Genomic DNA, 13,633 nt, shown 5'->3' with positions numbered 1-13,633 from the left:
AAGAGTGACCAATGTCTGGCTTTTACATGGCTGTAAATATAAGAATATAGCTGCTACCTCCGGTGCATAGCTAGAGAGATATTTTGTGGTTGACACTTTACTGGGTCAGAATTGCAACAATAAGAAAAGCATAATATTCGTCTACTTGATTAAGTTCAACATCATGCACGTATATAACAAGCAATCACGATTGGATCATGAAGAGTAAAGATTAAAGTTTTCGTTATTAGGCTCCGGTTTGTTTTATTAATTGGTGACCGACTGTTCAGTGTTCATGAATGCATCATTGTGATGATGCAATACCGGAAACTAATATAAGTAATAATACAATTTTTAATAGAATGTCTACGATTTCCCAGACAAGAAAAGCCGTTAAACTTTTAAATTTTCACCAGCTAACAGTTGCAAACAGCTACAATGCATTTTTAATATTCTGAAAAATGCGAAGTATTGCATTTTTATCGGCATTATCCATAAAAGCTTCTGGTCAGTGGGACAGTGGGACAGTGGGACAGTGGGACAGTGGGACAGTGGGACAGTGGGACAGTGGGACAGTGGGACAGTGGGACAGTGGGACAGTGGGACAGTGGGACAGTGGGACAGTGGGACAGTGGGACAGTAAAGCTTCTGGTCAGTGGGACAGTGGGACAGTGGGACAGTGGGACAGTGGGACAGTGGGACAGTGGGACAGTGGGACAGTGGGAAAGAAGGAAAGTGGGAAAGTGGGAAAGTGGGACAGCGGGACAGTGGGACAGTAAAGCTTCTGGTCAGTGGAACAGTGGCGCAGTGGGACAGTGGGACAGTGAGACAGTGGGACAGTGGGACTGTGGGACAGTGGGACAGTGGGACAGTGGGACAGTGGGACAGTGGGACAGTGTGACAGTGGGACAGTGGGACAGTGGGACAGTGGGACAGTGGGACAGTGGGACAGTGGGAAAGTGGGAAAGTGGGAAAGTGGGAAAGTGGGACAGCGGGACAGTAAAGCTTCTGGTCAGTGGGACAGTGGGACAGTGGGACAGTGGGACAGTGGGACAGTGAGACAGTGGGACAGTGGGACAGTGAGACAGTGGGACAGTGGGACAGTGGCTAAAAATGGCCTTAAGACACGTGGACAAGTTTGGAAAAGCTCGTTGTGTCGGTAAATCGATTTTTCAGACGTATCTGTCTAAAATACTACATACAGCAGTAAACTGTTAATTCGTTAAATAAATGACTGTTTTGACATTTTGTACATTGTATTAAATGTTTTAGTTAAATGTTTCAGTGATAAGCCTCTGTGTCACATCATTTTAGTACAAATTGCAGGATTACGATAACACTATACGTGCTGTGACGGAACAGTCTCGGAAGGAGAGTGAGGAACCACCCCAGAAACAGGTCAGCTACTAAAACCTCACGAAAACCTCACTAAAACCTCACTAAAACGTCACTAGAACTTCACTAAATCCTCACTAAAACCTCACTAAAACCTCACTAAAACTTCACTAGAACCTCACTAAAACCTCACTAAAACCTCACTAGAACCTCACTAAAACCTCACTGTAACCTCACTTCAATAACCTCTGTTTTGATACACTTTGATTATGCCCATAATTTAAGTATTAAAGTAAACCTCTATTACTTTGATTTGATGATTTTTTGAACTGGTAGTCGTCTCAGGAGTTGAATCTAACTAAACTGAACTTTTCAAGAACCCCTTGTTGATAGTATTTTCACGGGTCTGTTAAGTATGGTAGCCTCAGCTCAAAGAATTTTCAAATTCCAAGAGAAAATTACGGTCTCTGTAAAATGAACAAAACCGTTTTAATTGCAAATTGACGACGTGTAGTAAATCATCCTAAAAACTGTTTATCGGAATCAAATTATACCCTGGAAGTACGAAACACCCTATTGTTTGCAGACAGAAATTTATATAATTTATTTGTAATATCTGCATTCTGCAAGGATATCCAATCTTCTGACAATTTGGTTAACAGGAAGCCGGTAACGCCTATACTACTTTATATAAGATATGACTACTTTGCAACATTCGCAGACGTTTGGATAAATGCACTGCTTAGTTCGTGATCTCCGAACCGTTTACTTAAACTTGTGACCAGCATTATATATGTAAAGCTATATGCCCTCTTTAAATGCTCTATGTTTCTGATACCTACGCTAATTTTCAGTTTGTCATTGAGCGCCACGTGACGGACCACGTGGCTCACGCGTAGGGTGCAGCATTAGTCACCGTTATTCAGATTGTTAGTCACCTTCTTCTTGTATTATCAGGAGTGTTTTCAAGTTCTTTGTTTCGTGAGGTGCGATGTGTTAGTTTTTGTAAGTGAGCATCAGCCTTATTTTAAGTTGTTGAGGGCAGGCTAGGGGGAGCTTATCTTTTTTGGCATTTTAAAAACTTACTTTGCCTCTTGATTGAACTCATTTTTGGTCATCCCATTTTATTTGTTCGATTTTTCAAAAACTTGGGTTTCGACCTCAAATTTCCGAACTTTTTAACCTGAAATGAAATAACGATGTCATTTTGAGAATTCATGACAAGGAGAATTCCATTAACAAGTCCTATTAATATATTAACACTAATTTGTCAAAACTGACAGCCGATAAAATATATAAAACTGCGGAACATGATCAACAATTGCACTATTAAAACTATTAGATTGTCAAATCGGGTGATTACTAAATATCCTACCTTTTATGGTAATTACAGCTTGACAGGCGACAGCACAACTATAACAATCGATATAGTGAGCGCATATTTAATTACAACAATCCAATCTTATGACGGAGATAAAACTGCCGTGAACTGCTGAAAAGTTCTCCTTATTACCGGTATTTTGAAAACACAAATAACGCGCTCTTCTGAACATGATATCGATTATCGAACTAATATCATTATTATCATGGTGCATGTGCATTAGATTGTCATTTGCTTACATCGCATGTTCTCTGCTGTTATCCGAAGACTTAGCACTTGGTTTGCTTAAATGTTGTAAGTTCTGATTTGATGTGTTCTATAAGGAGCTCGCTGCTCGGGGTTACTTTTAATCAAGGTGCCCTTGTGGTATGTGATCATGCAGGGGTTATACGCAGTTACAGTAACAGGCCCCATCTAGTCGTGATTGTCCCCTGACCCCTATTAAGCTATTATGGTGGAGGCAGAAAGTTGCTGTTTTGTTACAATAATTTAGTGTTGAATATCACCGGATATTTACTTTGTAAAGACTTTCTTTTCAATTGCTGATGTCTTAACCATTTTTCAAGATACCAACGTTCATTTTTTAAATTTCTTTAGTGCCAGTGGAAGTTAAAATTTGTCAGGACACGAAGCTAAGTGATGTATTTTGTCACGAAATGGGAGGGAGGGATTGATCGAAATTTAGAGCTATTGAGTGACGGAATATCCAAGTTTGGATTGATGTGCCACACAGTGCTCATTTCAGTTGTTTAAAATTATTATTTCATCATAAAACTTTTATGATGAAAACATTGAAACTGCGTGATTATTGTTAATATGATATTGCCACGAAGTACTATAAATAGCTATTTGTGACCTATCTAGAGCATATAAACCATATTACAACACAGCTTTTGTACAGTATTTTTATGGCACTATTGTATGCCGACTAAATTTTGATGCATGTTCGAAAATTTTAAAGTGCCTCTGTAAGTACACACAAAAATCATTAAATGGTGTCATGGTGTTGGCATGGTGTTTTTAACAACGAAATTTTGACATTGAGGCATTTTATTTCAGATGTCAAGTTTTGAATCAAATTTATCTGAATTTCGTCATTTAATTTGCGTCACACTGTGAAGTTCCGACGTCACAAAAATGTTGAAAATGTTTTGACGTCGCATATCGGCGTATAATTTGCGACATCAACTTAAACCTGACGATTCAGAAAAATGGTTGAACTAAACGCTCTTTTACAACATGCAATTCCAAAGTCTCCCATTTTATAATCGTCTCGTCGGTCCTGTCAGAATTTAAGAAGTTTTCAGAGGTTTCAAGCCTTATTTAAGTTATATCCAGGGGATAATGAATATATTCTGAATATATTCTGATATAGATATTTTGGACTATAGTTCTCGATCAAATCGTAAGAAGATGAATATGTCATGGATATTTCCTCATATCATTGTCGTCTACAGTGCACTAAAATAGGTTTTGCGAATGATAGATTCCATCATTGACATGCAGTTTAAACCCCGGAAGAACCGAACATCCGTTTGCAGTGATTTGTGTCACATCTCTGTGTCCATCACTTTCCTTTGAAGTCTGTCTGGGAGCAGCTCGGTTACAAGCCATGTCTGTCAAACAAGAGCCCGAACAGTTAATATGAAACCCTGTACTTACAAATTAATTGAACACAATGCAAGTGTAGTGTACGGTATGGTAACCCCTGTACTAGTAAGCCACAGCTGAATCCGTAAGTTATACTCAGCTATTATACCCGCCAGTACTGTGTTGCCATACATACTCAACTACAGTATTATGACGTAATTAAGGAACTGTGATGGTAGTATCCTCTTCCTATTGCTAGTTTTGTGGGCCGTAGCTGTATGGAAAGCGTATATCGTGCGGTAGCTACTGTAACAAGAAGGCGCCGCGCGCGCGCGATCATGCACTCAATTTAACTTAACCGTAATCTATAAAGTTAATTGGATTACCGTATCCAATCTTTCATCAAGAATGCGACACCTCGGTACGTATCGGGTAACAATTACTGGGACAGTCTACATCCGTCCAGTTATTCACGAATGTGCTTTAAAATCAGCTATGATAGTTTTTAAATAATCGATTTATGAACTATGAACTCATCAGATCAGTGTTGATTTCAGCGATATTAATTCATCAAGTAACTACCGATGCCGCGGTAAATTAGACGAGTTGGTAAGGCATTTAATTTGTATACTGCTTCCTACTAGTGCTCGACCCGGCCACCATGGGGTATTTCGCCGTACTATCTATATCTTAATCCTTTTAAAATTCCTCTGAGATGGAATCTCGTCAAGACGGGCTTAGCGCCGTTTGAGATTCAGTGGAATCGGACCATCACATCAGAGTTAACCGACAGAGTTCATGATTCATCTGTAACGATAGAAAATGTTTTGGAATACCCAGAACCATTGGTAAAATTTCGGGAGGTAAGTGACCGGTACGATTTCGATCGCATGTTATTAAGTCCTATCTACATCCTGATTTAAAGTAACGATGTTAGTTTTAGTGATATCTAAATGCTGGATAAGACTCATCAACTGCAGTATTTATTGGTACGCTAAAAGTCGGTTAAGTTTGAAAGTCAGTGAGAAAAAAGGGGCCAAATGGCCAAAAATGGCATTAAATCATAGACAGAACTCAAACCAATCTGTGTACGGTGCTTAGAAATTCATTTTTGGAATGAGTTGATAATTTGTCTGATACTTCCTGCAAACAATCCCTAGTAAGTTAATATCATCATTCTAAGATTTTAACCAACCGACATAGTAATAACGTGTTCTTTTTTGTTAATGTAAAATGATTCTGTTGAATTTATTCTGTTGTCCTCCCCCGCCCCATTCAACTACTTTGCCACTGGATATATCTCCATCATCGTCGAATCAAAACTGATGCTTCGTGGCTCGCTCTTAGAGAAAGCAACAAGCAATACAACAAGATCCTGTCCAACTCTCAGCGCAATGCGTGGCGGAAATTCTGCGCAGACACAGAATCGGTTAAGGAATCTGGAAGGATGAACAAGATTCTGAAAACCTGTACTGACACCAATAACAAACTTGAAGCCGTTTATAAACCAAATGGCGAACTCACCAAAAACACAGAGGAGACACTGGAGGTCATGACACAAACCCACTTCAGGGAGAGTGTTACTGATCCGCCAGTTCCGCCTCTCGGCCCCTTACCCATCTCCACAGACTTACTAGACAAAATCTACAGCCCTGAAAGAATCGAAAAGGCTCAACTATCCTTCGATCCCTTGAAGGCTGCAGGACCTGACACTCTTAAACCTATCATATTCCAGAAAGCCTGGGCTCATATCAAAGTCATAACAAAAAACATTATGACAAAAAACCATGAAACGCAACACATCCCAACTTTGTGGAGGGACTCTCTTGGAATCTTCCTCCCTAAGCCTGGAAAAACCGACTACAACAAAGCTAAGTCATTTCGAACGATCACTCTTTCGCCTGTGATGTTAAAGTTGCAGGAGAAAGTGATCTTATGGCATATGCAACATGACCTCAACATAGCTAATGATATCAACAAACGACAATTCGGCTTTAAGAAGGGCTGCTCCACAGAAGCGGCACTTCATAAAGTTACTCACACCATTGAGCGCAGAATAGCCAAGAAAGGATATGTCCTAGGTGTATTTCTAGATATAGAGGGCGCCTTCGACAATGTCTCGTTCAAGGCTATCTCTGAAGCAGTCAAGGCTACGAAAGTGGACTTGGCTACAGCACAGTGGATCATCAACATGGTAACCAATCGATTCATCACACTAAATCATAAGGATAAGTCGAGAAGGGTACGGATCAGGCGAGGTTGCCCCCAAGGAGGCATTCTCTCTCCTTTTCTCTGGAACCTGGTAGTCGACGATCTCCTTACCTTTACCGCAGGAGACATCCCGGGTTACCTGCAAGCCTTTGCGGATGATCTGTTGTCTCTAGCGGAAGGGGATGATTTAGACATCATCTGGGACCGAACATGCAAAACTATAAAAACGATAGAAAATTGGTGCAGAACCAAAGAGCTATCTATTAGCGCCCTTAAAACTCAGATAGTCATGTTTACCTGGAATAGTAAGTGGACTCTAAGACCTATAACAGTTGGCAACAACTTTATAGGTCTGTCCAAGTCTGCTAAATTTCTAGGAGTGACCTTGGACAGCAAACTCAACTTCAATGAACATATCATCAACACCACCAAAAAAGCCACGGCATCCCTCATGCAATGTCGAAGAGCTGTCGGCCCCACATGAGGTATGAGCCCCAAAACATGCAAATGGATGTACACTGCTGTTATCCGTCCAATCCTATCCTACTGCTGTAGTATATGGATCAGGGCCACTCAAACGGACTACAACGCGAAGAAACTCAAACGTGTTCAGGCATTGGCACTCAGAATGATGTCTGGTGCCATGCCAAGCACACCTTTTATCGCATTGAATCACCTCACCGACACTTCTGACATCATACTGTTCCTGCAAGGTGAAGCAGCAAAGGGTGCAGCCAGGCTACAAGCTTATGGCAGCCTCACTCTTGAAACTATCGCCTTCAGGAAGGGAACTATCAAAAATCATACCACTATCAACAAACAATTCATGGCAGATCTCATTATCCCACCTAGAGCAACTAGAGACCTAACAACACCAACCATGATGCTGGGACGGCACTTCACCGTCACAACTCCTGGAACCGATAACACTGAATATAGAAATTTACTTCAAAACACCATTGACAACGTTACCAGTGAAACGATCACCTGCTACACTGACGGGTCACTCGCAGACTCAGGATGCGGGGCTGGCTATATCATCACAACTGACAACAATAACACCACTCTTGAAGAAAGATCATTCAAGCTCCCTGATTATTGTACTGTTTACCAAACAGAGCTCACCGCCATCATTGAAGCTTGCAAATATCTCTCTACCTATACCAACACACATATCATCATATGGTCTGACAGTCTCTCATCTATACAAGCTATCTCTGCGCTTTCAACGCGTAGTAGAACTACAAGAGACTGTTACGACTCTCTTAATGCACTCGGATTCAACAACACGTTAGAGATACGATGGATTGCAGCACACATCGGATTATGGGGGAACGAAAAAGCAGTTGAGCTGGCCAAGCTTGGTATAATCAGTGAATCCACTTTGAAGTGTCCAATTCCACAATCCTACATCAAGCGTCAAATCGACAACAAAGTCAACAGACTGAATCAGGAAACTTGGTTAACTGACGGTCCCAGACACACCAAACTGACACTCGGCCACAAGCACGCCAAAATCATCAAAAACCTCAACACTACACTCAGCAACAACAGACAAGATTACAGAACTGCAGTTCACCTCATCACGGGTCACTGCGGCTTAAACAAACACCTTCACACCATTTGCAAATCAAACACCAGTGCTTGTCCTATGTGCGGCGACGGAGAGGAAACTGTCTCACACTTCCTTGGACAGTGTCCGGCTATTGCCCAAATTAGAGGTCAATATTTCCAGGACTACTACCTCTCTGTCAATGACATATTCGACAACCAACACATCACCACGATTGTCAATTTCGCAAACCGCACCAAACGCTTAATTGTGCCGGAAGAGCTGGATCAGACCGGGGTGACTTAAAGTATTATCTCAAATGCTGTCTCGTCTCGTTTTACTTTTCCAAACCCAGCTGGCATTTAAGCGTATCATTTTGACTCATATCACTTCTTACACCATCCTCCACCATGCCATTCACTCTGATTTCACCGGCAACTTTCCCCAGGGTTGCCACACCCCAGAGGTAGGCAGAGCATCTCAATGCTATCCTCTCGTGGGCTATCTTGGCCCAGCCTCTCTTTTAAAAAAATCTCCATCATTAAAATAATCACGCACGTGCTGAGCGCTGAGCAGTCCCTAGTCAGTAGTAACCTTATAATTACTCAGTAGTAACCTTGTAATTACTTATAATTACTTGAAATTATATGATATGATTTGATTTATTGTGCAAATGAATTTTATCTTCACTGCAATTTTCTCTCTGCTGATTCTGCAGAAAATTGTGCTGAGTATTGACGTAAATCCCATGGTGTCGAGTACTAGTAGGTGGTTCGGTTTCGTTTGCTAAGTTGTTTGTGTGTTGATTTGTTGCTATACCCTACTAAACACATTTAATTGTAAGCATTTGCAAGGTTGATCTGGCTTACTATGGTGTTAGCTTGATTAGCATATTTATCAAAATTTGGGTCATGTGTCACCAAGTGGGTCAAATTTCAGGTTTCGGGTGGGTACTACTTACCAGTTAACTGTGACAGAACCTACAACTCAATAAAGTTGTGACGTATACTCAGGTCTTCGTAACCGTTATACTTGATCATCAAAGAATTGCATTATGTTCAATATACAATCCTAGATGTTATGCATAATTTTGAGTGCAATTAGACGATTCTAGATATGCCCGAGTGGCGTATCTAGATATGGATCTTGAGCACCCATGCTAACCAAGCGGTCGGCTGTCGTAAACACCTATTTTATTAATGGTAACATACCTATATAAGGTTGAAATGTCAACTCGGATTTATCTCATAGATAATGATCAGAGATAACAGTTATATTAATAATCTAGTTGAACAGTAGTCCCCACTACAAACCGGGTGCTTAGCCAATCAGCCTCCACGAGACGCAATTTCCCCGAAATATTGCTTAAAATGTTAAAGAAACTGGTTATCGAATATTGAACCCACTGTGTCCGGTTAAATGTCTCTGTGTTCTCGTATTATGGATATAGCATGATTTAACCCGTTAAGTAAGTCACGTGATGTAGACAAGACCACCCACAAAGTTACGGTATCAGCTGAACCAGTGCCGTATGCTTCGTTTCACTTACGCATTCCGAGGGGGTGTCTAGCGAAAGAATATTTTGAACGTTATTTATTTGATAACGCGGCGACTACATTTGAGTTGGCCGTTGCTTTATTGGACATATCGGCACGTGAGAGCGTTTCTAATCAATTAGTTAAAGGCAAAGACTTGACAGCCTGGCAGCAGTATTGCTTTTTTCGGGGATTTGGTTGCTTCATTTCTGCATTAATATCTCGATATAAGTCTTTGAAGACAGAGTGTCGTAGGAGAACCGTGCATTAAGTCCGTGCCACGTAATCACACACAACGCTTTCTCGTTATTAAACAGTGGAGGTAGGATCAGGCTCACCTTTAGGGATTATAGCTATATGGTGTAAGACCAGACATTAACCGTATTAGGGCAGATTATTATACATGTATATAGCTATGCCGCTCACATCAGAACAAATTATTGTTTAACTGTAACACCTTTCCCAAGGAAGTCATTCTCTCCAATATTTCTCTCTCTCCAATATTTCTCTCTCCAATATTTCACTCGTTTCTCTCCAATATTTCACTTTGACCTGGCACCGTTCAGTAGCACCACATAACCCGCGCTGCTCTCGTTCTGCCGCTCTGTTTTACCATAATATATGTCATGTTTATGATTATTACATGTAATTATATGAGTTGTGTTCCTTGCTTTGGTTTGTGAGCACTGGCCCAATTCGACAATTCGTGTTAAAAGGCTGAGGGTCTTTTTAAAAATTGCGATAATCATTACTGGGATACTGCATAATATGGTGATATCAAGAAAGCGCAAATCATTGGTTTTACAGTTAAGGTCGACGATTTCCCCCCCCCCCCCCCCCCCCCCGTAATTACTAACATATTAGAAAACGCTGTTTTGGGGACCCATAAAATCGTTTTTCGTTAGCCTCTTTGTCAGAGCATGAGATCCTAGCCGTTTATCCGGCCTTTCTCGGAAGCCCTGGTTAGATCCAAGTGATTTATTTACTTGTTGGGGCGATTACAGAGTCATAGAATTCCTATGGCAACCATGTTTTCGATATCATCTCTTAAGGGTACCTTCTCAAACACAATTGCTCAATCGTGAAACCTATGACAAATTCTAAATTCTGGCAATCTTTCGTTCCCACGGTTTATCAATCCGTTATCAGTTGATAATGGTACAATAAGGAGACTGGCTCCTACTAGACTTCCAGGTCTAGCAGGGACGAGTTTTGGGCAGGGCCTAATGCGAGGAACATGTTTTTGTTTGGTGCGACCGAGAAAATGAAAAAGAAACCGGCTGATCAGGTTGCTGCAAGTTCGCAAACCTTCAGACTTCAGTAGTCTAGTGCCTTGCTCACAGCAGTCCGTAACACAATACCTCTACACTGTGCTGCGTCGTCTCACATTCATAAAGCAACTTTTGAGGTTCATACCTCTGACCTTAAGGGGAGATACACCAAAACCGTTTTTGCTCCGAACATCGATTTTATTTTATATTATTTTTAAATAGACAAAAAGAATAAGATTGTACACCTTCAAAAATTTTTAAAAATATTCCCTCATCGAGAAAAAAAATATTTTTCTTTTTCGAAAATTTTTAAAATTTGGAGAAGTCTGTCACTGTAATACCGATAGTTCGGCCATTTAAAAAGTTTTTTGGCTGATTTTTTTACTGAACATTACTTACACCCCGTACTAGAAGCCATTGAAAGGATTATATAATTGAACAATAAATGACCAAGTTACAGACCGAACAAGGTGAAAAAAGAAAAATTGGGATTTTTGCCTACCACCAAAGTTGTACATTTCACCACCCGCCCAGGTCATCAGATATCGCTTCAAAAATTCTTGTGAGTGTAGTTGATGATCATGGCAAGCTTTTTGGAACCGGATTTCTCTCAATTTTGAGTTTTAAGCTATGCAATGTGGCCTCAAACGACTTAGTAAAATTCATCGTAAAAAAGGGCAAAAAAGGCAGATTTAAGGCTTAAAATGCCTATAACTCAAAAAGTATCAGTTTTTTTGAAATAATTTTTACAGGATCGTAATCAGCTTGGTAAGACGAATCTTTTAGTACGACATTTATAATATTCAAAGCCACAAAATTTGTAAAAAAATGTGTACAATTTGTACAAAATTTATACAACCCTTGTGTTCGAGCTAGAAAATTATTTAAGACAATTTTTCTTCTAAAAGCACCTATTTGGTACTAAAAGATTCGTCTTACCAAGCTGATTACGATCCTGTAAAAATTATTTCAAAAAAACTGATACTTTTTGAGTTATAGGCATTTTAAGCCTTAAATCTGCCTTTTTCAAGCCCTTTTTTAAGATGAATTTTACTAAGTCGTTTGAGGCCACATTGCATAGCTTAAAACTCAAAATTGAGAGAAATCCGGTTCCAAAAAGCTTGCCATGATCATCAACTACACTCACAAGAATTTTTGAAGCGATATCTGATGACCTGGGCGGGTGGTGAAATGTACAACTTTGGTGGTAGGCAAAAATCACAATTTTTATTTTTTCACCTTGTTCGGTCTGTAACTTGGTCATTTATTGTTCAATTATATAATCCTTTCAATGGCTTCTAGTACGGGGTGTAAGTAATGTTCAGTAAAAAAATCAGCCAAAAAACTTTTTAAATGGCCGAACTATCGGTATTACAGTGACAGACTTCTCCAAATTTTAAAAATTTTCGAAAAAGAAAAATATTTTTTTTCTCGATGAGGGAATATTTTTAAAAATTTTTGAAGGTGTACAATCTTATTCTTTTTGTCTATTTAAAAATAATATAAAATAAAATCGATGTTCGGAGCAAAAACGGTTTTGGTGTATCTCCCCTTAAGGGGGCAGGGGGGGGGGTCTTCATGGAAATTTTCTCAAAATCGACTTTTTAGTTGTTTCTGATAGAGGGGAGTGATATCTATTAGATGCTTTTAATCCGATAGAAAAATATTGTTCCTAGCCGAAATTATCGCCGGTAAAAGGTCAGCGCTTGTGTGTAATTGTATTGCGCGAGCGATTTTTGATCGCGTGCCCTGAAAATCGAGTCTAAAAATCTATCTTCTCCTACATTTTTTGAGCAATCACCCTCAAACTTTCAGCATATGTTCTAGGGACCATTTAGAAGGGATTGTCCAGGCAAAATTTTGAGATAGGCCTTTAAACATTTTTTATACGATTTTGAAAATCTTGGACCTGGTTTTTTGACGATTTTTCGAGGTCCAAGATTTTTAAAATCGAATAAAAAATGTTTAAAGGCCTATCTCAAAATTTTGCCTGGACAATCTCTTCTAAATGATCCCTAGAACATATCCTGAAAGTTTGAGGGTGATTGCTCAAAAAATGTAGGAGGAGATAGATTTTTAGACTCGATTTTCAGGGCACGCGATCAAAAATCGCTCGCGCAATACAATTACACACAAGCGCTGACCTTCTACCGGCGATAATTTCTGCTAGGAGCAATATTTTTCTATCGGATTAAAAGCATTTGATAGATATCACTCCCCTCTATCAGAAACAACTAAAAAGTCGATTTTGAGAAAATTTCCATGAAGACCCCCCCTGCCCCCTTAACCAAGCCCTTTGTTTGCCCGAATCTATCCTTATTTTATATTATGCAAATCATACATTCTCCGTTTAGATTCCAATCGTTTTATTCTCCTGTAAAGGTTGATTTGTGGCTCTAAACGGTCGTGACCGGTTACGTTCCCAGACATTAATTATAATTGAGTTGTAAGCTCCCACGAACGAGATCCACTGATTTTACAGAATTTACCATTTTCTCCCAACCATTTTACCGAAGACAAATATATAGGTGGGAAATAAGAAATGAGGCTCCGTTGTGTGAGTTGCCTTACCATTGTTGTAGACATTCTTGGCAAGAAGCCACGTTCGTGGATTCTGCGTCATACCAACAGCGCGACATTACAACCAACCATAAAATATATCGCGCAGAGTATTTTGAAGTTTTGCACGTGAGGTGAAAGTGACGCAACTACGCAGTACGCAATGTCAGCCTTCCAGCCACTCTGCAATAGTCAATAGGGGAGTAGTCTAGTTAGTCTG

General features: G+C 39.9%; 1 protein-coding gene across 12 annotated transcripts in view; it reads left to right on the top strand.

The window, feature by feature from the left end:
• LOC134826394 (high affinity cAMP-specific and IBMX-insensitive 3',5'-cyclic phosphodiesterase 8B-like) overlaps positions 1-13,633 on the top strand; it is a 56,416-nt gene that overhangs the window by 21,955 nt on the left and 20,828 nt on the right. For 8 of the 12 annotated variants that reach the window (XR_010161699.1, XM_063838745.1, XM_063838744.1 and 5 more), the window contains exon 3: positions 1,294-1,377. Coding sequence is in view for 10 of the 12 variants with exons in the window: in XM_063838745.1 (XP_063694815.1) it covers positions 1,294-1,377 (84 nt within the window). In the remaining 2 variants the exon portion in view is untranslated. The remainder of the gene's footprint in view (positions 1-1,293; positions 1,378-13,633) is intronic. The other 4 variants (XR_010161700.1, XM_063838746.1, XM_063838743.1 and 1 more) reach the window with 1 other exon arrangement.

The sequence above is a fragment of the Bolinopsis microptera genome, chromosome 2, assembly GCF_026151205.1.
Source record: "Bolinopsis microptera isolate Bmic1 chromosome 2, MBARI_Bmic_1.0, whole genome shotgun sequence".
NCBI lineage: Eukaryota > Metazoa > Ctenophora > Tentaculata > Lobata > Bolinopsidae > Bolinopsis > Bolinopsis microptera.
The sequence above is the reverse complement of the archived record's forward strand: the minus strand, read 5'-3'. Positions and strand labels throughout refer to the sequence as shown.